Source organism: Schistocerca serialis, chromosome 1 (genome assembly GCF_023864345.2).
Source record: "Schistocerca serialis cubense isolate TAMUIC-IGC-003099 chromosome 1, iqSchSeri2.2, whole genome shotgun sequence".
NCBI classification, from domain to species: Eukaryota; Metazoa; Arthropoda; class Insecta; order Orthoptera; family Acrididae; genus Schistocerca; species Schistocerca serialis.
Window position 1 is genome coordinate 700184254 of NC_064638.1, and position 24294 is coordinate 700208547.

The following is a 24294-nucleotide window of genomic DNA, read 5'->3' on the forward strand; positions in this document are numbered from 1 at the left end:
TTTGCGTATGCATACCTGGATGATCTGTTAATTTTTTCTTCCTCACTTGAGGAACATGAACACCACTTAAATACAGTGTTACAACTATTACATACAAACAATGTCGCAGTGAACAATGCTAAGTCACAATCCCGCTGCACTAATGTCACTTTTCTGGGCCGTATGGTTTCTGCCAACGCCATCTACCCGAACGGGTCAAGGCTATTAGTATGGTGCCTTGGTCCAAAGACTTTCAGGGCCTCTGCCACTTCCTAGGAATTGTAAATTGCTACTGCAAACACATTCCCCATGCCACCGACCTAGAAGCCCCCCTGATGGATACTCTTGCGGGAAAAATCACTTCAGGGTCTCGGGCAGTCAGATGGACTCCAGATATGTGATGTGCATTTGATAACCTCAAGTCAGCCTTACAGATGGCCATTACACTCACTCATCCCATCTCTGATGCTCCCATCTCGCTTACTACAGACACGAGTGATAAAGCTGTGGGGTTGGTACTTCAGTAATCCATGGGTTCTGTTGTAAAGCTGCTCAGATTTTTCTCCCACAAACTGTCCACTTCCCAATGTAGATGGTCAACCTATGGCTGGGAACTATTTGCTATTTACGCTGCTATCAGATATTTCCAAGACGATATTGAAGGTCGCCATCTCATGGTATTTACCAATCACGAACCACTGGTATATGCTTTTCGCAACCCAGGCAAGGACTCATCCCCGAGATGTTTTGGACTTGTGGATCTCATATGCCAGTTTATGAACAACATAGATTACATCAGAGGGGCAGACAACATCATTGCCAATTTTTTGTCTTGTGTGTTGATATTGTCTTCACAACTGGACCTCAGTGAACTCCTGGACCTCAGTGAACTCCCTAAATTGCAAACAGATGATACTGAACTCGCCACATTGCACTCTGATCCTAAAACAGGACTCAAACTAGAGTTATGGACACTTCCTGGGTTCTTGTCACCCGTCTGGTGCAACACTTTCAGAGGACACATATGTCTGGTGATTCCTGCACCTCTCCGCCGGGACATTTTTAATGGTATTCACAACTTGGCGCACCCTGTCACAGTTGGACACGAGCATGTGTGGCTTGTCAGCATGCAAAAGTAGGACATCATGCACAGCCCCCCAATGGGTATGTTCGATGTGACAAAATGAAGATTTCAGCACATACACATCGATATCATCAGGCCCTTACCCCGCTCAGACCCTTTCATTACATACTGTCCACCATTGACACGTTTACCTGCTGGTTAGAGGTAATTCTCCTCACTACTATCACAGCTGACATGGTGGCCTGAGGCCTTTTATTAATGTGTATCTCGCACTTCAGCTGCCCAGCTTATATCACCACCAAGCAGGGCCACCAATTTGAGTCCACCCTCTTCCGGCACCTTTGTGAACTGCGCGGGGTGAAACGATTTACGATAACAACATACAATCCCCAGACAAATGGGCTTGTTGAACACTGCCACTCATTGCTTAAAGCATCATTGATGTGCCATGGAGGTGAGTGGGCTGTCACCTTACCGTGGGTAATGTTAGGCATTTGAGCCACGTACAAAGAGGACCTCAGCGCGTCTCTATCAGAAGTACTGTACAGAGAAACCCTCACTCTCCCAGCAGAGCTGATGGAGCCTCACTCCCTCTGGATCAAATCTGTGACTTGACGTTCGTCAGGCATGTTAAGGAGCTAATCACTAACACTCGTGTGCCCCCTCCTCGACCACACTCACTTCCTCATGTATTCCTGCATAAGGACTTGGTGTCATGCACTCACATCATGGTGCACAATGACACTGTGACCAGCACTCAGCCCCCCATACTCAGGCCCACACAGAGTCATATCACAGCGTAACAACATGTTCGAAGTGCTCATTAATGGCACACCTCAAACAGTATCTGTCTGTTGCTTCAAACCGGCGTGGTCTCTGGGAGAACAGCCTGATACCCCACCCAGTCGGCCCCCACCCCCTGCTACACCCGTCTTGCATGAGGCATCTACCAACAATCCACGGGTGAGTGACAACCATTCCTGCATGTGTGTTGTGTGACAGTGCTACAGGTATGTGTGACATCCCCCCACAGAGTGATGCATGCGATGACTCCCCCTCCCACAGGTAGCCTCCCTACCTCTCCCCTGTTAGGATTTAGTCAGATATCAGGGGCCAGCCTCAGAATGTGTGACGTCGCTGACGATGACTCATGTGGAGATTCTGTCAACCCCTATACGGAAGTGGCAGTTGATGCCAACACTGATTTCATTTGCAGTTCTAAAGTGTTTTTTGTTGTGCATCCGGGTAATGTGTTCGTATTCTACAAATGACCCAGCTTCCCCAATGACATGTTGACCCACATTCATCTTTTCCAGTCTGTCCTCTCACCTGTTGGTACTGACCCATCAACGATAAAAAGTCCTTCATACTGCAACAGGTATTCAGGCTCGCTACACCAGCTCCCCACAACCCACCATCCCCTCCCTGGATCCCTTCACACAGCTGTACAAGGATTCGCCTTGTCGGGCAGGACCATCCACCCCCCTTGCTGACTCGAAGATTTCATTTACTAATGTAATGTAATGTATTGTTCCTGTTTAAACACCCCCCCCTCCCCCCCCCCCCCAGTGCTTCCTTTACATGTATGTCCTCATATTTGGGGGGGGGGGGGGGGGGGCGCCTAATGTGGCAACTATCGACCAAGTCGCATGTAACATCTTCGTTTGGCAAGCTCTTTGTGAGAAGTCTGTGGTCGTGTGCAAAACGGAAAACATATGTACCGAGAATCAAGAAATGTGTATATCTGTATATATGTGCTTCAGACCAATAAAATAGTGCTTATTACATGTGGTATAATGTACATCGTTGGATCTGGCAATCTTACAACACTAAACCCATAGTCACATCTACATTACTAAACAGCTTTCCTTGGGCATCGTCATCCAATTACAGTTTTAGGATGCATATCTAAAGGATTCCGAGACACAAAAATTTGATCTTCAGTATTTCATACAGTTATTGATTGAAGTAAAAATTTGAAGTGCTGTTATAATTTACTCCTCCAGGGCTACAATCTTATGTTAAAGATCTAACACAACAAGTCAAATATACAGTTAGAAACTGTGCATATGTGTAAATGTACCATAGCTGTTGGTGCACATATTAGCCAGATTGTGCATATGTGTAAATGCACCATAGCTGTTGGTGCACATATTACCCAGACCATATTCATCCAGTATTTGAGAATGAGAGCAGTTATCAACTTCCAACACATTGTGCACATAATTTAAAACCTTTACAAAACTTTTTACAGCTGACGTCCCCCAAAAAACGTAGAAAGAAGAAAGATTGTATCTTATTACATTTGCGCTGTTCATTCATAAGCCTTCTGCATTCAGTGTTATATTTTAATTTATCACTTCTTTAGTACTAATTCTATTCAAAACATAGTTTGCAGAAAGTATCTACATATACCATTGAATGTGCATTCAAAATTATATCATTGTACAACACATAGTTCAGGAGATACAATGCCATAAACATTGAGATGCATGAAAATCTAGGTTTTTCTTAAATTGCAGTGCAAATTACCCTGACTATAATCATACAATATTTGATGATTGGAGCACTTAGTGACTACCAACAAACTTTAAATGTAATTTTGAACCTTTCCTAAATCTATTCTCACCTGTGAGCTTAACGTCAAATATTTAATATATTAACTCACTTGTAAAGTAATCAGATGTTTGAAGCTGTTTCATAGATGATAGTTTGATTCTTTAGGAAGCAGGGTTTTAATGATATTGCATAATGCATTTAAAACACTGGCAGAAAAAAAAATCACATCACCAAAAAATAATTACTGTATAGTAATGAAATTTTGGGAATACAGTTTTCCAGGTAACACATTTAGGTGATTAATATTGCAAGATCACAGGTTAGCGCAAGTGAGTCATTGCAGATGTGGCAGGCTGGTACATTAATAACTGATGTAACTACCAGACTGTTGAATGCAAGAATACAAATGTGCATGTTGACTGGAGACAGATCTGGTGAATGAGTAGGCCAAGGCAACATGTAGACACGATGTAGAGCATGTTGGGTTACAACAGTAGTATGTGGGTGAGTGTTATACAGTTGGAAAACACCACCTGGAATGTTGTTCATGAATGAAAGCACGACAGGTTGAATCAATTTTGCAGTCAGAGTGCCTGGGATAACCATGAGAGTGCTCCTGCTGTCATACAAAATAGTGCCCCAGACCATAAGTCCAGGTGCAAGTTCAATGTGTGTCACACACACCCAGATTAGTTGCAAACCCTCAACTGGCCTCCTGCTAACCAACATGTGGCCATCACTAGCACTGAGGCAGAACCAGCTTCCATCAGGAAAAACAGCGCACCTCCACCCTGCCCTCCAGTGAGCTCTCACTTGTTACCACTGGTGACACTATTAAAACAGACCCGATTTGCATCTTCATAGTGGTGCTACTAGCACCACTCTTGTGTGGATGGAGCAAAGATCATCTTTCAGATGTAGAAACATGTCTACCAACTTTCACTTATGTCCCACAACTCCCTCTAGGTGTTGCAATTTTTTTTTCTACCAGTGTATAAGAACAGTTACAGTCCTTAATTAATTATCTGATCACACAGGCAACACAACACTTTGTCAGGTAATAACAGTGTCACAACTTTGGGGTCACTGAGGGTGGCAACAGTCTGAAACAGAGAACAGTCAATATGTAGTGTTCTGAATGGTGACGACTTTAATTATCAATTATTGGGGGCCAGTGGTCAACTTATCAAGCCCTCACATGTTTACTCTATTACAGACATGTAAATACTAATTTATGTACATCACCAATTTATAATAAGATCAGTACATATGTGGCTTGAGTTGCTTTCCCACAATGTCAGTATTGGCTACCGGGCAAAAAAGTTTGATGGCCACTGGTCTATACTCTTTCTTTCTTTCTTTCTTTCTTGGGGTCTTTGTCTCGCTTCATGTGGGATTGGCCATTTTACTAGTTTTACTATTTATTTGGCAGTGTTAGTTGCAGAGAGTGGCCGGATGCCCTTCCTGCCGCAACCCCGAACCCCCAGGGATGGAATTAGTGTACCCCAGTTGTCTGGATCTAGTGTAGGCCATGGAATAGTGTGAATGCCTGCAGATGTCTGCAAGTTGTGTAACTGAGGCGAAACATGGGGACCAGCCCAGTATTCACCTTGCAGGATGTGGAAAACTGCCTAAAAACCACATCCAGGCTGGCCGACATACCAGCCCTCACCGTTAATCCACCGGGCGGATTTGATCTGGGGCTGGTGTGTCTACCTGAGCCCAGAAAGCAGCACTTCAGTGCTCTCAGCTACCCTGGCAGGTACTGGTCTATACTAAGTTTAAAATAATTCAATGTCACTTTGGATTTTGAATCTGAATGCCAGTATCTGAGCACTTCAACAGCAGAGCATGCTCCGTAGTATGTATGCTTGCTTCTTACCTCCTACTGGGCTTCAAATTTCACTGATTTTTCCTGTTGTTGCTCACGTTCATTCCTACCCTTAATTTCCCCTCTTTTTAATTCTGCCATTATATCCATCTGGCACCCAACTATTTCTTTAATTTTTTAAAATATTAATTATTTCATCTTTTCAACAGAATTTTATATTTTGACTTTTTTGTTACAGGTATCTACTTTTTCTTTAGTTTTTTCGATTATTACATATATTTTTTCTTATTTTTGCCTATCTTTATCTTATCTGTGTTTTTTCAGTCACATTCATTTATGTCCTCTCTGATATTTGTTACCATCCGGTACCCAAAACATTTATTTGTTGATTTCCCTGTGGTTTGTCCTGTTTTAATGTGCATAATGCATGTTTCTGAGAATTTTCCCTGCATATTTCTGTATAATACTGCGGTAACACATTACTATGCATTCGTGCTTGCCACCCATCTACTGTAGCAGATGATCTTGTGTTGTAGCAGATAATGTGTTGTCAACTGTGTGGATCTGAGGATGAGTTTTCTCTGCTGGCACCAGATACGTGCTTGGCACATGAAGATATCAGTGGTGATTCAGTTTTGTGCATCTACAAAGAGATTAGCAGTGCAGGCCTATGGGGAATTAGTAGGCAAAACTGACACCATACTTCGGGGTAGCATTATTCAGCACCCGCGTTGTGATTCCAGTATCCACCTCACAGAACTCATTGAAATTATGTTGGGTGTGGCAAAATTCTGAACTCTTTTTGTGAAGCATACGCAAACTACTACAGTGCGATGCATACACTTCCAGTACCTCCAAGTTCATCAATTTGTATTTGTGTATTTCCTTGATCAATGTTAGATTAGCCCTGTTTGCCATACTTCAAGAACATTAATGATGTTTCTCATGTATTCTTAAAAACTATGTAAAGTGCTTCCCCCCCTTCCCCCCCCCCCCCCCCACTCACACACGTGGATGGTAATCACCCCTTATGTGTAGCTGTAATGCCTTTATGAGTGTGAGTGGTGGGGATTACAGGACCACCTCATTTCAAAGATTCTTTCATAGACATTTTTGTGGTAACTTACCCATGTAAATGTGTTTGCAGTTAATTATTCCTCTTAACATTTCAATAAAGGAACTGTTTAGTATTTGGATGGTTTTTGTTACACTGTTCTCATGGTGTATCTATCCATTTTATCTTCATGCTGAGCAAAATAATTTTCGTTGAGGAACTGAATTTCCAGACTGGTGACACCAGCTGAACCCACGAATCTGGGCCAAACTTCACACTGTGGCCGGCTGCACCAAGTGACTGCTAACACCATGTTCCCCCACCACCTGGTTAGTGCTTATGACATCAAGCTTACTGTGCATGCACTGAATGACTACCAACATCTCATTCCACCATCACCCGATTAGCACTCACAGCACAGCACACTACTCCATCGTTCCAATGCTAATACAGGTGTGAAGCATCATGTTGCAGGGCGAATCTGATCAAGTTTGGTTCTGGCAAGTCAGACTCCCACCCCCACCCCCCCATGATCCAGAAGTGCATATGGCCATGTTTCATGCTTTCCTGAGCCACTCGCAGGGACAGCAAACACCCTATGCACTGCCACCCCCCCCCTCCCCCGCCACCTCCCAGCCCTCAGCTAGCCCATGCCACTATCCACCTGCTGTCTTTAAACTACTGCAACCCCCAGTTGTGGCTTGTTTCTGTGGAGACAATAGTTGCAGGCTTCTCTATTACCAGTGACTGAACCAAGTTCGCCCTGTACAGCTTGTGCCCTTGGTTGCTGCAGTTATCCCAAACCTGCCATAGTTGGGCAGATATGGTGGTGTAAAAGACCAGCTGGCAGCATGGGAGGGTGGGTGTCCCCACCAGAAATGCAGTGCACATATGCACAATTTTTATAATTTTCATCAGAGGAATAAGCCAATATGTGACCCTTGCAACTCCTCTAGCACCTACAAACGCTTGCTGAGCCCACAATTGTTCCCAAAATGTGGCTACTCATGAAATGGCTCACAGAGTCTGTCCGTTGCAGTCTGAACAGCATTAGCTATGCGCAGTTATATGGATGTTGATGCGGTAGCCACCATGGTGGACAGCTTCACACTGAAGCACACACATCCAACCCTCCCACCCTCCTGCACCATGCCCTTCCCCATCCTGTGATACACGTGATAACCAGTGTGCATGCATGCCTGTACATGTGCACAGACAGCCAACCAGCAAGTGGTGGCCCAGACTTTCAGGGTGCCGGTGATTTTTACCTTATCATTTTGGTAGTGATGCCACAAACTGATGGGCACCGTGGATGTGGTCACCTAACACTGGCGGCAGCTGTGAGTAGGCATGCCTAAATGCTCCACTATTTCTTAGTGCTCATTAGTGCACAAACGTCGGAACTCCTCTGCCCCAACAGCTTACCACTTGCACCCCCTCCCCTCCTCACTGCAGCAACCCAAACACTGGCCTCAACCTCAAACCACAAACAGTCCCCAGTATGGACTTACACATCCGGCATCACATTCAAATGAGTTCCTTCCACCCAGTTACTCCACAGAGTGCACCGGTCCCTACCTCCCCCCCCCCCTCCCCCTCCCCGACTTCCACAAGATAGCATTCTAAGACCTCCATGGCCTGTCTCAACCCAGCGTTCATGCATCTGTGGCACTCAGCAGGAGCATTTTGTCTGGCCCAGTATCCAGCAGGACTGCATCAAATGGGCTGCATCTGCCTCCTGTGCCAACACTCAAAGGTAGAGTATCACATGCATGCCCCTGTTTCTCTCCCACTGATGGACTATTTTTTGTGATGTCCAGATTGACATTATAGACCCCCTCCCAATGTTACATGGCCACTTTAAGAGATTCACTCAGTGGCTGGAAACTGTGCCACTGTCCAACAACTTGGTGGTAAAAGTGGCCCATTTTGGGGGGGGCCTCCACCATGTGATGACGACTGTGCCTATTTAAAACACTTACTGAAACTTGCGGAACAAATGTTATTTTATAACTAATTACCACCCTGCTCCTAACAGCATGGTACAGAGATTTCACAGTACCCTAAAAGCTGTCCTTACCTGTCATCCATAACTTAACTGCCACCCTAGCTTATGGGTGGCCCACAAAACCGGCTTGGCCCACAAAACTGTCTTGGGTTCACCTGCCACCAAAGTTGCATATTGGCAGCTTCTTACCATCCCAGGTTACCCCATTAAGTTGCAGCCCTTGTTGGCCACCACCTGCACCCTGGTCTTCAAACAGCAGTTGCGCAACTGCATGACGTGCCTGCATCTGGCGCCCTCACAATGCCGTGGCAAGTGCAAGTCTGTCATGACTTGACACCTCCACTTGTACATGCATGTCATGCTTCGGCTGGACACTGGGCTGCCACCATTCCACCCACAGTACCCAGGCCTGCACTTTGTGCTCAAGTGCAGGAAGAAGACATTTTCTGATTGTTTCTGTGGCACTGCCACCACAGCATCAACTAATTGATTGAAAATGGCACTATGCCCAATCTCCCCCGCTCTTGCATGTTGCCATTCATCAAAATCAACCTGGCAAGAACTGAAATGTGACACTGGCAGATGCTGCCAGCCTGACAGGCAGCATTTGGGACTCGAGAAGCCACCCTGCCATTTACCCAATCCCCTACCCATGCAGAACTTCACACGACATCTTGCCACTTGCACCTGCTGCCAGACTGGTCCTCTGGCCTGAGTTGCAAGGTGCCAACACTATAAATTTGGCACTGAGGCACCTGTCACCATCCCTGTGATGTTGGGACATGCCACCACTGCAACCTGTGATCTGGTCTAACAAAAAGAGGTAGCAGCAGTGGGCAGCTACAGCACTGGCACAGGATGGTGAGCATTATGCCACTCAAGTGAGCTGCCTGCCATGTGTGATCTGCCCAGGCACCAGCACTCCACCACATCCTCCAGCAGGCCCCACCTCCACACCACAGCATACCTGACTATGCTTGCCGACTGTCGTGCATCATCCAAGCTGGTGGTGAAGTGGATTATTATCCCTGCACTAAGCTCACAACATCAAACACCAGACGCTGCTGCAGATCACACCATAACCCTCCACCTTTGCCAATGGTCCCAACCCCACTGAAAAAAAAAAAAACACTATTATCTGTGGCAGTCTGCAAATCTGTGTAGGGAGTGGCCACTGTGTCCTGCAACCCATTGTTTCCTTCTTGTAGGGAGGGGGGGATCTGTGTGGCAACATGCTACTATGTGTCTGTGCCTACCATCCATCTGCTTGAGCAGACGATTTTGCACTGTAATAGATGATGCATTGCCCAGAAAAACACTGCACCATGATCTGTATGCTTCTGAGGACAAGTGGGTTCTGTGCCATGCACCTGTTGCTGCAGTGCATGGGGTATTTGCCACTTTTAAAAATGTTAATTTTTGCTGATACAAAGTAACAGTAACTGATTCATTTAATGAACCAATGCAAAAGCATTCGTATTTATAGGCATGTTTACTTCATTTTTCAACACACTGCTATTGTTTTTTGGTTGATGTCTGCTGCCACAAAACAAGAGACTTATGCTGTAACTAAGCAGATCTCCACAATGTTTTCACAGGATAGTAAATATTTCTTGAAAAGCAAATACACAGACTCTTCCAAATTTATTGTTGTCTCAACTGGAAAAATATGACTTTTATACTCTAATCGTGGACATTGGAGGATGAAGTGATATATTTGCTATTTTTATTCTTTCAGATTTGATCCTTTTGATGCATACAGTATGATGTCAATTATGGCATTAAAGATGGAGCAAAATTAGCTTTACCCCCTACTTCCTGGAACAATTTGTTCTTCAAGGGGCCTGTGAACAAATCCTATTACCTGGGAAGAAAATTCATCTGAAAATTAAGAGCACTACCTATCACCAAAAGACACTCTGCATGGTGTCGTTTTGTTTTTCAACACCACTGATGCTTTCTTTAATGATGTAATTAGGGCTGAGCACTTGAAAAAAAAGAGTCCTATAAATTAACTTCTATAAAACAGCCAAAGATAACTCATTGATATCAACAAAAATATGTTTTGTGACAGTTATTGTTTACCCTTTAGTGGATTTCACTGTTCTGCAATTGGAAGTAAAGCAATGAAGCTTCACTTTATTTTTGCACTTCTCATCCAGCAAAAACAGTATATTCAAAGGAGACATAATAAACAAATCTGTAGAATGAAATGCATAAGTAAGAGCTTAATACTTTGCATGTAATTATGGTTTAAATCTAGTGTCAGCAGATTGGAAAGCTAATAATATCCTGTAACTAAAAGTACAATACTGTCTCTTACTGGAGGTGAGTCAAACAACAACACATCAGTTCCTTTCAGTGTTAAGAAACGTGGTTTGTAATTTTGCCATGGTTGATTGTTGTTGAGTATTCCTTCATTGACCCATCCCATGTATTCAATTCGTTCTGTGGCAGGGAAGTTACGGTTGTAAAGTTTCATCTGCAAAAAGAAAATGAGTACATTTTGTTTTTATATTAAAATAAATTTGCTACAGAAACACAGAGAATCTACCATCAAAATTCAAAGAGTTTATTTTCATATACAGAGAGCAAAATCACTGTGAATGAATCTGGACATGACTTTTAAATCTTTTGTGGCATGATTGATCAGTAGTATGATTTCTGTTTCGGTTTCAGGTGGTCAACAAACTAAAATGGAGTTGTCAGCTTGGGTAGGAAAAAAAAGCAACAAATCTGGGTCCTGTAACAAGAAAACAACACAACACAATCATCTGTTTACTTTTCTACTCCCCCCCCCCCCCCCTCCCCACCATGTGTGTGTTCTTTTTTTTTTAAGTGTTCCATATTCTTACAGAAGATAGTACTGGTCGAAACTAGGTTAAAACTTTCTATAAATGTATATCCAGAAGCAAATACTTGAGGTATGGACCATTCTGGTCTATGACAGCCACCTGCCTGCTGATACTACGAGGGCAGTTCAATAAGTAATGCAACACATTTTTTTTCTGAAACAGGGGTTGTTTTATTCAGCATTGAAATACACCAGGTTCTTCCCCAATCTTTTAGCTACACAACACTATTTTTCAACGTAATCTCCATTCAATGCTACAGCCTTACGCCTGTATGCCTGCACGGTACCATTCCACTCGTCGATGTCGGAGCCAACGTCGTACTGCATCAATAACTTCTTCATCATCCGCGTAGTGCCTCCCACGGATTGCGTCCTTCATTGGGCCAAACATATGGAAATCCGACGGTGCGAGATCGGGGCTGTAGGGTGCAGGAGGAAGAACAGTCCACTGAAGTTTTGTGAGGTCTTGCGTTGTCATGAAGAAGGAGAAGTTCGTTCAGATTTTTGTGCCTACGAACACGCTGAAGTCGTTTCTTCAATTTCTGAAGAGTAGCACAATACACTTCAGAGTTGATTGTTTGATCATGGGGAAGGACATCAAACAGAATAACCCCTTCAGCGTCCCAGAAGACTGTAACCATGACTTTACCGGCTGAGGGTATGGCTTTAAACTTTTTCTTGGTAGGGGAGTGGGTGTGGCGCCACTCCTTTGATTGCTGTTTTGTTTCAGGTTCGAAGTGATGAACCCATGTTTCATCGCCTGTAACAATCTTTGACAAGAAATTGTCACCCTCAGCCACATGACGAGCAAGCAATTCCGCACAGATGGTTCTCCTTTGTTCTATATGGTGTTCGGTTAGACAACGAGGGACCCAGCGGGAACAAACCTTTGAATATCCCAACTGGTGAACAATTGTGACAGCACTACCAACAGAGATGTCAAGTTGAGCACTGAGTTGTTTGATGGTGATCCATCAATCATCTCGAACGAGTGTGTTCGCACGCTCCGCCATTGCAGGAGTCACAGCTGTGCACGGTCGGCCCGCACGTGGGAGATCAGACAGTCTCGCTTGACATATTTCTGCTTGTGTCTGTATGTGTGGATGGATATGTGTGTGTGTGCGAGTGTATACCTGTCCTTTTTTCCCCCTAAGGTAAGTCTTTCCGCTCCCGGGATTGGAATGACTCCTTACCCTCACCCTTAAAACCCTCTTCCTTCCGTCTTTCCCTCTCCTTCCCTCGTTCCTGATGAGGCAACAGTTTGTTGCGAAAGCTTGAATTTTGTGTGTATGTGTGTCTATCGACCTGCCAGCGCTTTCGTTCGGTAAGTCACTTCATCTTTGTTTTTATATATATATGAAATATGTCTGCTTGTGTCTGTATATGTGTGGATGGATATGTGTGTGTGTGTGCGCGCGAGTGTATACCCGTCCTTTTTTCCCCCTAAGGTAAGTCTTTCCGCTCCCGGGATTGGAATGACTCCTTACCCTCTCCCTTAAAACCCACATCCTTTCGTCTTTCCCTCTCCTTCCCTCTTTCCTGATGAGGCAACAGTGTGTTGCAAAAGCTTGAATTTTGTGTGTATGTTTGTGTTTGTGTGTCTGTCGACCTGCCAGCACTTTCATTTGGTAAGTCACTACATCTTTGTTTTTTTTATTTATATATATATATATATATATATATGAGTTACCAAAAACAAACAATTTTTAAGTCACCCATTATTAAGTGACAGTCAGTATTAAAAAAAAAGAATGCCTGAATTGATTATCTACGTGTCATGCAAACAAACATATCATGAATTAAAGGTGTTTCTCACCATTATTCACTAATGTCATCATTACTGATATCCATGGAGGAGTACACATCAGAAACAGATTTGTTTCCTCATTCCCCATCACCCCCACATCATTATAGAGCACAACATCTTGTCTTCACTGCCATCCAGAGTTTTTGAAATACAATATTTCTTGAATGATTTTATGGTCATTGATGTTTCAATGCTCTTCCAGGGAGCCAAAACCCAGTGTGCAATGAGCATGCTTAACTTTTCTTGTCAGGATCAGTTCACAGTTTGGTACACATACTGCTCCTGAACAGAAGCTATGAAAGGTTTATTTGTATAATGTTCAGGGATTGCCACACAGAAGTCATTCCTTCAGGAATAATAACAAGATAACTGGCTAGGCTACAGATTTTCTTTTTTATGTTGTCAGTAAGATGACCACAAAATGCATCAAGAAAAAGCATTGTTGGTAATTGGGAAAGCCCATCAGACAGAGCTCCCATATGTTTTGGAGACAGTCAAGGCTTAAAGTTTCAGTTGTCCATCCCTTCTCTTGATTTTGAACAATGGCATCATCAGGGAACAGTTCTTCATTTTCAGGGGTCTTCGGGCTAGTTTTCCACTTGAAGATTAAGAAAGGGAGAAGTTTGCTAGCATTAGAGTTATGCACTGCTTTTCACACCCAATGTTGTGATGGTAACTTCTTTTATCCCCTTTAACTACACAGTATATCAAACCAAACTGATGTGTCATCAGTGTTGCCTGTTTGGCTCACTGAAAAATTCTTCTGTTTCCAAAGTATGATGACATACTGCTGAACTTCTTGAAATTTTTTCCTCAAAATCCTGTGGAAGCTTCTGGCATACTATTGTACAGCACTCTAGAGATAAGCCCACCCATTTCATAAAGTGATCAGCCCATCTGTGGCTAGCTTCCATGCCTCAGTATATTAAGAACTGCAGCCACCTCTTTTGCTTCATGTCTAATGATGTCACTAGTCACAGGTTGCCCATTCTTCCTCCTTTCACAGGCAAACTTTTACATTAATATCAGGATGTCTTCCTTTGTGAGGGCCAGTGAATGTAATTTTAGTTGCAGTATTTGCAAACAATGCCAATTTCTGTTTCTTCCAGAAGTGATTGTTACTCTCAGTAACACTGAACTCTTGTGCTGCTCTCCTGTTACCACATTTTTCAGCATAAAAATTACTTTATTCTTGAAAGTAGCATCATAAAATGTTCTTCTCTACTTGACTTCCATTTCATAACTACTTAATACAAAGACACTACGCAGTAGTAGGCCAACAATTTTTTAATGAAATTGAGAATTAGAGCAATGCATTGTGACTTAAGGAGCAACACCTAACTTTCAATGATGTTGCCAGTGAATAGCAGATTTGAGTCTGCATTCAACTGTTATGCAGCATCAAATCTTAAATGGATCTCAATTTTGAATAATTCATATGGTGAAAAACTGGTGTGCATTAGATTCATGTAAATATGGAATAACAGGAACATGTTAGAATAATAATAATAATAATAATAAATCAAATGAAACAATTCAAAAATATCCTCAAATTAACGTGAGAAGATGAAGCAAAAATCTGTCAAGAAAAACAACCCTTGTGGGAGGAAGGAAGCAAATGCTCATAATCATTTTCAGGCAAGCACAAATGATTTAACAATTTCACATCAGCAGTTTTTCTGTATTAATAGCAGACTGGCAGATGTGACTTTGACAAATCAAGTACAAGGTGATTTTGCCCAAACTGGTGGTGTTATTGACCGACAGTTGTGTATTAGTGGTAATAGCGGGAGGAGGTGCTGGTTGAGGAAAGGGACTTGCTGAGGACTATTGTAGTAGGGACAGACTGTATTGTTTCCTTGAAACCTGGACTGTTTGGTTATTTTAAGACTTTCTGACCTTAATATCATTGAAAGTTTATCCCAGTAGGCCTACTCTTTTCTTTGCTGAGTATGTTGAGGATGTAGCAAAGACTCAGAGAGAGAGAGAGTAAATGGATACTGATAGCAGTGTACATGCAGTCTAGTAGTTTTTCTGAGAGCAATCAGAATGCTACAGAATGACCAGTAGTTAGAGATGTGAATTTTTAACCTTGTCTGTCGGCTTAAAGTTGTGTTGATGACCACTACCAAACATTATTTCACTAATATGAATGTAATTGTGCAAATAATGATCGGGGTCTAAAAATTAATAGTTTTTTCACCAACATTGCTGCAGTTATGTCACATATAGTCAAATCAGTATAAGAAGATCCCTGACAGCTTACACTGCTGTTGCCAACTTTCAGATGCATAGCGCTAATGACTGTGGATGAAAGCAATAGTCATCTGTGTAGTTGTGATAACACTGTCCTATTGTGATAGATTTACAAAATCATATTACACGAATGGCCGAGGAAGGGGCATAAAGCTGCAGTGCCCACCTCATTGTAAATCTCAGGTGTCAGCTTACAGCAATTTGACAGTAGTCAGTTTTGTGGACCATAGTGTGGATGCACTTTTGTGACATTGCACTGCAAAGCAAAGGAGAATTAGATTGTTGTAACCCAAGTGGTGAATTTGCCAATAGGTCATGGAAGATGAAGACGTGATTGTTGTACTATTTGTACTGGCACTAAAAGGCTCAGGGAAGGACATGATCACCACTTTAAATTGCACAATATATTGACTAATGAAACACGAACATTTATTAATACAGCTATGATGTCCTGTGATATTGCAGCTCAGGTAAACTATCTAGGTAAATATTATTTGGGAATAAGTTTTATGTTAATGCATATTTCTCAGTAGGAAGCAAGTGGAAACAAGAGTAGGCCTACACACAATACTGCTGTTCATGATCATGATCATCATTACTAACAATTAAAAATTTAAGAAGCTGCAACTGTGAATGGTTTGAATAGACTTACATTTCTCATTGATGTAGATCTAATGGGAAAATCACAAGAAACTCAGCATGCACCTTAACTTACTAAAAATACTACTTAATAGCTGCTGCTTATTGCTTCTGAAATTCCTTGGATTAGATAAATATTATAAAACTGGTCATTTTTTAGGATTAGGAGATTTCAATTCAAGAATAAGAAAAGCACCAACAGTAAATACAGAAAGCACATTTGGTGAAATAACTTGAAATGTACATTGTAGGACATTATGAGATTTTGCTACATTTAATCAGATGCTTGGATAAAAAGACATAAATAAACATGTGGAGTGCAAGAGCTTCAATAATTGACTATGTAACAAGTAGGGGAAAAAAACCCTCTCAAATTTGAGATACCCCCATGTATTTAGAGGTAATGATATAAGTTCTGATCACTTTCTAGTTTCTTCAAAGACTGAAATATGGGCAAGATGGTGGAAATAAACAAATGTAACAAAAGCCCAAAGAAAAGACTTGAAATCTGAAACCAATCTTTTACAGGAAGAAAGCATAAGGAATTTATATCAACAAAGACTCCCATGCGAACTGCAAATGGTTGTAACTAAAGACAATATTGAAGAAGAATCAGTAATGTACATAGCTAACAAAGTACCATATATGGGAAAATAAAGTATCAAACCAGAAAAGTAGTTTGAAAATTTGAAAATATGGAATATAAAAACAGCCAACAATATTAGAGCAAAACTAAATGCTTATATGTCTGTTTATAAACACACATGAACAAAGAATAGAAAGTATATAAACAGAAAAGAAATAAAACAAAAAAATTGATAAAAAGATACCATAGTGAATTGTGGGAAAGATTCATTGCCATTATTGAAAATAATGTAGAAATGCTATTGGCTCATATTGAATTAACACTGAATTAATCACATATGGAGGAATCATTTTAAAATTTTGCTTTCTCTGGTTTTTAAAGTATGTGTAGGAAGAACTGTTCCATACCTGAAGTATGGAACACAACTAAAGTTAATTCTATATTTGAAAAAGGCAATGGAAAGAAATGAAGGTGTTTACCGAGGCTGCAGTCTCTCATCCAGTTTATTTAATTTATATATCAACAACCTAGTCCTGAAATTGAAAGATGAAATACAGTTAGGAATAAAAATAGTATCTAGCATACCACCAGGTACTCTATATTCTCGTGTCCAGGTAATTACACAGGAAGCAGAAAGCAATTTACAAAGAGCAGTATAAAATTGAGCCAAAATACAGTATACTGCAATTTAACTACATCTGCAAATATTACACAGATAATGGCTTTCAAAGGGAATAATTCAGGCAGATTGAAAATTATAGTAAAAGAGAAAATTTTGGAACAAGTATCCCATTTCAGTTATCTATAGTGTGAAACTACTTTCAACTATTACTACTACTACTACTACTACTACTACTACTATTACTAGGGTATATATTTCAAGATATATGCATAACAATTGGAAGAACTCTGGCAATGGAAATAAGAAGGGAACCAGAAATGACATTCTATAGGGTAATGACTGTGCTTGCTCTTGAAAATGATTCTGATACATGGACAAAAACAACTAAAGAAAAATCACTTAGGCCCCATAAAGGCAGCAGAAGTGAAGTTCATGGAATATATAAGGGGCAGTAATAACATGGATAAAATAAGGAATGAAACAATAAGTTCAGATCTAAAAATATTTTCAATTAATGCTAAGACAGAAGTGAATAGAAGGAAATGGAAGGAGCATGTTAACAAAATGACAGAAAATAGATTACCAAATAAAAGAGAGAGGAATTATTGCCTGACTGGAAAGAGATAACTAGGAAGGTCTTGTAAGAGGTGAATGGATAATAGAGACTGGAAGAGCTGACTGCAACACCTACTGCTTGGAAGGAGATGACGATGACGAAATTCACTGAAAGAGAAACTTCCTCGAAGGTGTGGAACTGTGTGCCAGACTGGGACTCAAAGCTGAGACCTTTGCCTTTCATGGCCAAGTGCTGTACTGACTGAGCAGTGCAAATACGACTCATGACCCACACACACAGAGGTACTTCCGCCAACACTTCTCTCATATCATCCACAGAAGTCTCCTGCATATCTTGTGGACTAACACTCCTGAAAGTAAGGATACTGCGGAGAAATGGGATTGTTTCCAGAAAGGATTTTCTCTCTGCAGCAGAATGTGCACTGATCTGAAACATCCTGGCAGATTAAAACTGTATACTGGACAAGGATTCGTACCTAGAGCCTTTGCTTTTCACGAGAAAGTTGTTGGCAAGATAGCATGCAGTGAGAGCATGTTTTATGCTAAATGTGAGAGAAACATTAAAACTAAGGAATTTATTGTTTTTTGTGGTTGTGATGTGGTAAATTGTGTCAGAGTGAGTGTGATGGCCTCACCAACAGTAAAGATAGCACTGTAAAATACTCGAAGGATCAGTTAAAATACAATTGTGAAAACTGTGAAGTGATGTTACGTGATGAAATCTCAGAAGACACAAATACAGTCAAATATAATCAAATTTTATATGCTAGGCAACAATATGATGCTGATTTGGGTGCATTAGTGAGTAATCTTATCAAATAGTGAATGAACTTACCATTGATAACAAACAAATGAAAGATGAACCTCATACTGTGATTGCTTCAAACAGTGGGTTAGAAATGTTGTTGACACAAAGTGAAGAAGCATCTCAGTCTTCGAGCAATGTGGAAAGACAATGCGCTAAGGTTATTGAAAAATAGTGTGGCATGTATTATGATCGAAACTGGACAGTTAAACATCACAAATCTGTGGCAAAATCCAGATGCCAGACTGGAAGACACCATAGAAGCAGTGTCTACCACCATTACCCATCAAAACAGTAGTAAAAAGTCTGCGAAACTATCAAGCGGTAATTTTTCAGCAAGAAAAACTCTAATGAAGATCAAAACACTGCTGCAGTGCCAACCAGCTCAGGTGTAAACAACAAGTGTGTCTGTGAAATAAAATCCCTCATTGTATACAAACTAGATATGGGCATTAACAAGTTGCTGAATGTAAACTCTACAGAAAGTGAAAATATAGATTGACAGGAAGTAAGTGACAAGTGGAGAGGCAGAAGAAATTTGAATGCAGTGAAACAAAACAATGAACTGGCCAAAACCACTACAGACACAGCAAAAGGAAATAAACTGTTGTACAAGACTGTGTCACAAAATGGGAAAGCTGGTGAACAGTACAGAACCACTTTGAAGCCCAAATTGCAAATGTTTGGAAATGTCAGCACTAAAAGCAGAAGTAAAATCATAATAGATACTCGTGACAAAAATGGAATGCTGTTTAAAAAAAAAAAAAAAAAAAAAAAAGAGGCTGGTTTCACCTTCACAAATTACGAGGGGCACCATAACTGCTACTGTAACTGACTTCTTACAGAACCACTTTCCAAAGTCACAACAATTTTACAGTCAAAAAATTGGAAATGAAGGGATTAAATAATAGCTTCGAAACCTGTGTTCATTTTGATTTAAAAGATAAAATAATGGACAAAAATATATGGAACAAGGACATTATGATAGACATTTTTTATTCCAGACACTGCCCAATGCTCCAGTGAGATAAACTCCCAAGACCAAGAATATTCCAATAACAAACGATATGTCATCACTGAAAAAAATGCAAGCTTATTTATAGCTAGTGCAAACATGTAGTGCCTTGCGACAAATCTCAATACGTTGTCATTGTTTGCTGAGGAAGTGAGACCAGATGCATTATGTATACTTGAACATTGGCTAGCCCATACAGAAATAGAATACTATGGGCATACTGAATATCTGGACATGGTGAATGTATGGTGTAGAGACACTTCTATACATTGGCAGTGTATCTGTGTATGCAAATGGAAAGCTCGGTGCCAAGAAAATTGATGTAAGAAACTTCACTGTGGACTCTTATCTAGAATTCGCTGCTTTGGGGCTGCCAGATGCATAATTACTGGTTCTGTGTACCGCTCCCCAAATGGCAAATTTGAACACTTCATCAACAAACGGGAAAGCCATCTGTGCAATCTAGAGAGCCTATGAGCAAAAATTAGCTTATGTAGAAACTTCAATACCTTTTTCATGGAAGGCCCTGAGAAAGAGAGAGCTTGTATGAACTTAGTAAGCACCTGTGGACTATTTGTGGCAAGTTATCTACCAAAAAGAGGAGATGTCTGTCTTGATACAGTTGTTACAAACCTGGATAGTTGGTACTACAAAGTAAGTGTCATTGATCCTGTTCTTGCAGATCACAGTGCAGTAATAATGAAGCTTTGGGCAAACTCAGTACAACAAATTCCCAGCTGGAATTCAAATTATGTCTTCAGAAGTAGGGTTATTACAAAGAAAAATTTAGATGTTTTCAAAAGAGCAATGTCTTCTATAGACTGACATCAAATGTGTGAAAGAATTGGCACTAAATGCTACATTCAGTTCCATGTTCCAGGCTCTTAAAGCCAGATTTGATGAAATTTTTTCATTAAAATGCAAGAGATATCTAATTGTCAAGTCAAAATTCACACAGAAAACTGTCAAAGTAAAGTGCTGGTGTACCTCTAGATTAGGTAAAACAAAATGCACTGTGCATCTACTAAATGATAAAGTCAAAGCCACTGAAGATATTGGCACCAAGGACAGACTACATTGCAATTATCCACAGGTCAGAAGGATGTACAGAGAAGAAGCAGAGAAAGCAAAGAATGAAAGCAATGCCAGATTTATTTAAGAAGCTCACAATCTTTGCAAGGCAGCATGGGATCTGATTAATAAACATAAGCAAAGACCACCTCTTGCTCAAATTGTTGCAGTCCAGATGAATTTAATATATTTTTTTTATAAACGTAGTAGAAAGCACAGTAGGTGAAATTTCTCACTTCAGAATAGACTGAGCAGTTGCTGAAAAATTTTGAAATAACTGGGGCATTGTGATGTGGAAGAGAATGTATCCAAAAGACACAGTAACAACTGTAAAATACTACAAATACACAGGGAGCACTTGACATTTATGGTATGTCCTGTACTATTTTAAAAACTATAATCTGGGAAACTGCACAACTACTGTCAACAGTAATAAATAAAAGCCTCCATTCTGGAGAATTTACAGACTTCTTGAAAGTATCAAGCACAGAATCAGTTTACAACAAAGGTAATCCACATGAAGTGTCAAGCTGTAGACCTGTATCTGTAATATCAGTGTTAACTGATGGGGTCCATAATGAAACATCAGCTATTAAGTTATTTTGAAGGAAATAACCTCTTTTATCATAGACAGCATGGCTTTCGGAAGGCAAGTCACTACAAAGGCAGTGCTTGACTTAGATACAAATATAAGTCAGGGTTTTGAAAACAAGGCATTTATAGCACTGGTACTCTGTGACTTTGGTGAGGTATTTGATTGCATCCCACATAAGACCCTGTTGAGCATGCTAAATTTATACTGCTACACCAACTCTCAAATCCTGCCTAAATAACAGATAGCAGATTGTATCAGTGCAAGGAGCAGAATCAGGTGAAATAAAGTTCAAACATGGTGTGCCAGAGGGACCTATAATAGAGCCCCTGTTGTTCTTAATTTTTGTTAATGGTGTACGCTCCAGAGGGCATGCCAGTTGAACAATTTAGGGCTAAAATTTCATGTATGTTAAAAGAGCAACCTTTGTACAACATAGAAGAATAGGTCTCTGGTGTTAGAACAGTGTCTACCTGAGTTGCAATTCATTACCAATGAAAACAACAGCAAATCTGCTATTTTACTACATGATTGTGTTATTATTGTAATGCATATAGTAATCTATTTCTTAAATATATGTTTTATAGTACCCTCTTCAGTATCATACTTTAAACTGTAATTTTTTATTAATTTTAATGTTGTAATATTACTGTAAAACTGACAGTGCCTGTCTAACCATGGTTGTTGAATGACAAAAAACTAGTAACTCAGATACAGGTAACTTACTGTCTCAGCTATTCAAGCATCCCTCACAGCTTTACTATGTCAGTTTAGGAGGCAGGCGAGAGGTACTTCTGTGAATTTGAATGGTAGAGGACTGGGCTGCCAGAAGTACAGCTGTGAGGGTAGGTTGAATACTGCATGGACTGTATAAAAAAGGGCTTAACCCTGACCAATTTGCACTCACTGTGATATCATCTAATATGCAATGAAAAACCTGAAATTTGTCAGTGGACAAGATAAAAACTTGCAATCATAAAGTGGATTTCACCTTACATGTACACCTGAAGGCGATTCTGTCCCCAAACAAAACCATTTATCCAAAATGGAAAAACTGACTCCTTGCCAGTTATACCTACTACTGAATTAGCAGGAAAACAGGAACCCATAAATAAGATTACTGGTATTATCTGACAGTGGAGCACAACAAACTGCTACCATAAATGCCATACAAAGGTAAGTAGAGCAGCAAAGAGAACATATGCTTCATGAGCATCTATGTCACCATTAGCTGTTCCACACAATTTGTTTTAGTTGCCGTTTGCAAGAGGGGCTCTGTATGTTTTTAAAGAGGACCCTTGTTTTAAAGTAGACATTTTGGTTAGTCTAGAAGGGGAGTCTTGTATGTTTTACACTGCAGGAAAAAGAAATGAAACACCCTCAATCTCTGTGTTCAGTGGTACCAGGATACAATACTGTCGTAGTGTGGGGTTGTAGTGTTAGTGAGTGATTTGTTATGGTCATCAGCCATCAGATGGTGCTCAGAAAGCCAGTCTCGTCACACTCTGTTTTGACTCTGCAGGCAGTAACTGTGCTTAGAGGTGAATACTGTTTGCAACATTCATTCTAGGGTGCAACCATGCCGCACCGATGAGGACATATACCTATTGAACAGCCTCAGCCATTTGAAGAGGGCTGCATTGTGGGCGTGCGGGAAGCTGGATGGATGTATCAGTCGACTGCTGCATGTGGTGGTGGTGTGTTGCTTCTGTCAATAGTGGTCTGTGAAACATTCCCACACCTGTAGATCAGGTTCTGGGCATCTGTGAAGCACAGGCACACGTCATTATTGATAAGTTCTGTGACTAGTGGTTGCTGACCAAATATCATCCAGGGACAAAATTTGGGCATTGTTACAACTGCTGTGTCGTCAGGAACCATTGGGAACTCACTGCTTGCAGCAGGATTACGATCACGTGTGCCCCTGGCCAGGCTATCACTGACACCATAATACCATTAAACATGGCTACTCTGGTGTTGTAAAAGAGTTGACTGGAAAGTGGAATGACACACTGTTGTATTCAGTCATGAGGGTAGGTTCTGTTGCGAGTGATGGATGTGAGTGATCATTATGCAGGTGATGGACATACACATGTATGGTGTAGATCTGGTGAGCTGCTTATTCCAGAGTGCACTCACTCACCCGCGACATGCACGATCATCCAGGCTTCATGGTGGAGGGTGGTGGGGAGGTACCAGTTTCAACTCGAGGTCACATCTGGTGTTTCTGCAAGTTAGAGAAACCAGTGCGTACTGTGTTGCACAGGCTGTTATCCCCCATCCTACGGTCATTTTTCGACTGGAAGGTGATGTGCTTTTTCAGAAAGACAATGTCCTTCTACATATGGGTGCTGCAGCGTTACGTATATAAGTGCATTTAGAGGGGTGTAGTAATCTCACAGCAGAAGTCTTGGTTGTTCTAGAAGAGGGGCCTGGTTTATGTTAGGAGAGGTGTCTTTTTTGCATTAGTATAGAAGCATTGACCTGAAAAAACAGACTCGTTTGTTACAGACGAAGAAGAGGAGTCCAATTTGTTCTAGAGAAGGAGTAATTTTTGTTGTAGAAGAGGAGAAATGTTTATTTCACAAGAGAAGGCTTGTACACTTTTAGAAGATGACTATTTTTTTTTTTTTTTTTTTTTTTTTATTATAAAAGAGGAATCTTCGATGCTTCATAAGAGAAGTTTTCTTTGCTTTTGAAGAGTACGTTATTTGATTTGACGAGGTACCATAGTCACTATATTATGTTGAAGAGCAGTGTTACATGATGTCTTAACAAGGTGCCAAATTAGGCATTTTTGGAGAGAGATGGGGTGGGGCTAGAAGCAGAGATGGGATTGCCCCCTTCAGTCCCTCCCACTCCTCTCCAAAAAAAAGGTAAGAGCATTGCCCAAGTGAGGCAGAGTTCTGGATTCACGACAAGGTCTGACTCGCGGTTTTAGTTTCGAGTTTTATTT

The 24294-nt window shown here is 41.0% G+C and overlaps 1 protein-coding gene across 1 annotated transcript in view; it reads right to left on the reverse strand.

The window, feature by feature from the left end:
* LOC126480871 (gamma-1-syntrophin) overlaps nucleotides 1-24294 on the reverse strand; it is a 796968-nt gene that overhangs the window by 55957 nt on the left and 716717 nt on the right. The window contains exon 7 of the mRNA XM_050104253.1: nucleotides 10839-10997. Coding sequence (XP_049960210.1) covers nucleotides 10839-10997 — 159 coding nt within the window. The remainder of the gene's footprint in view (nucleotides 1-10838; nucleotides 10998-24294) is intronic.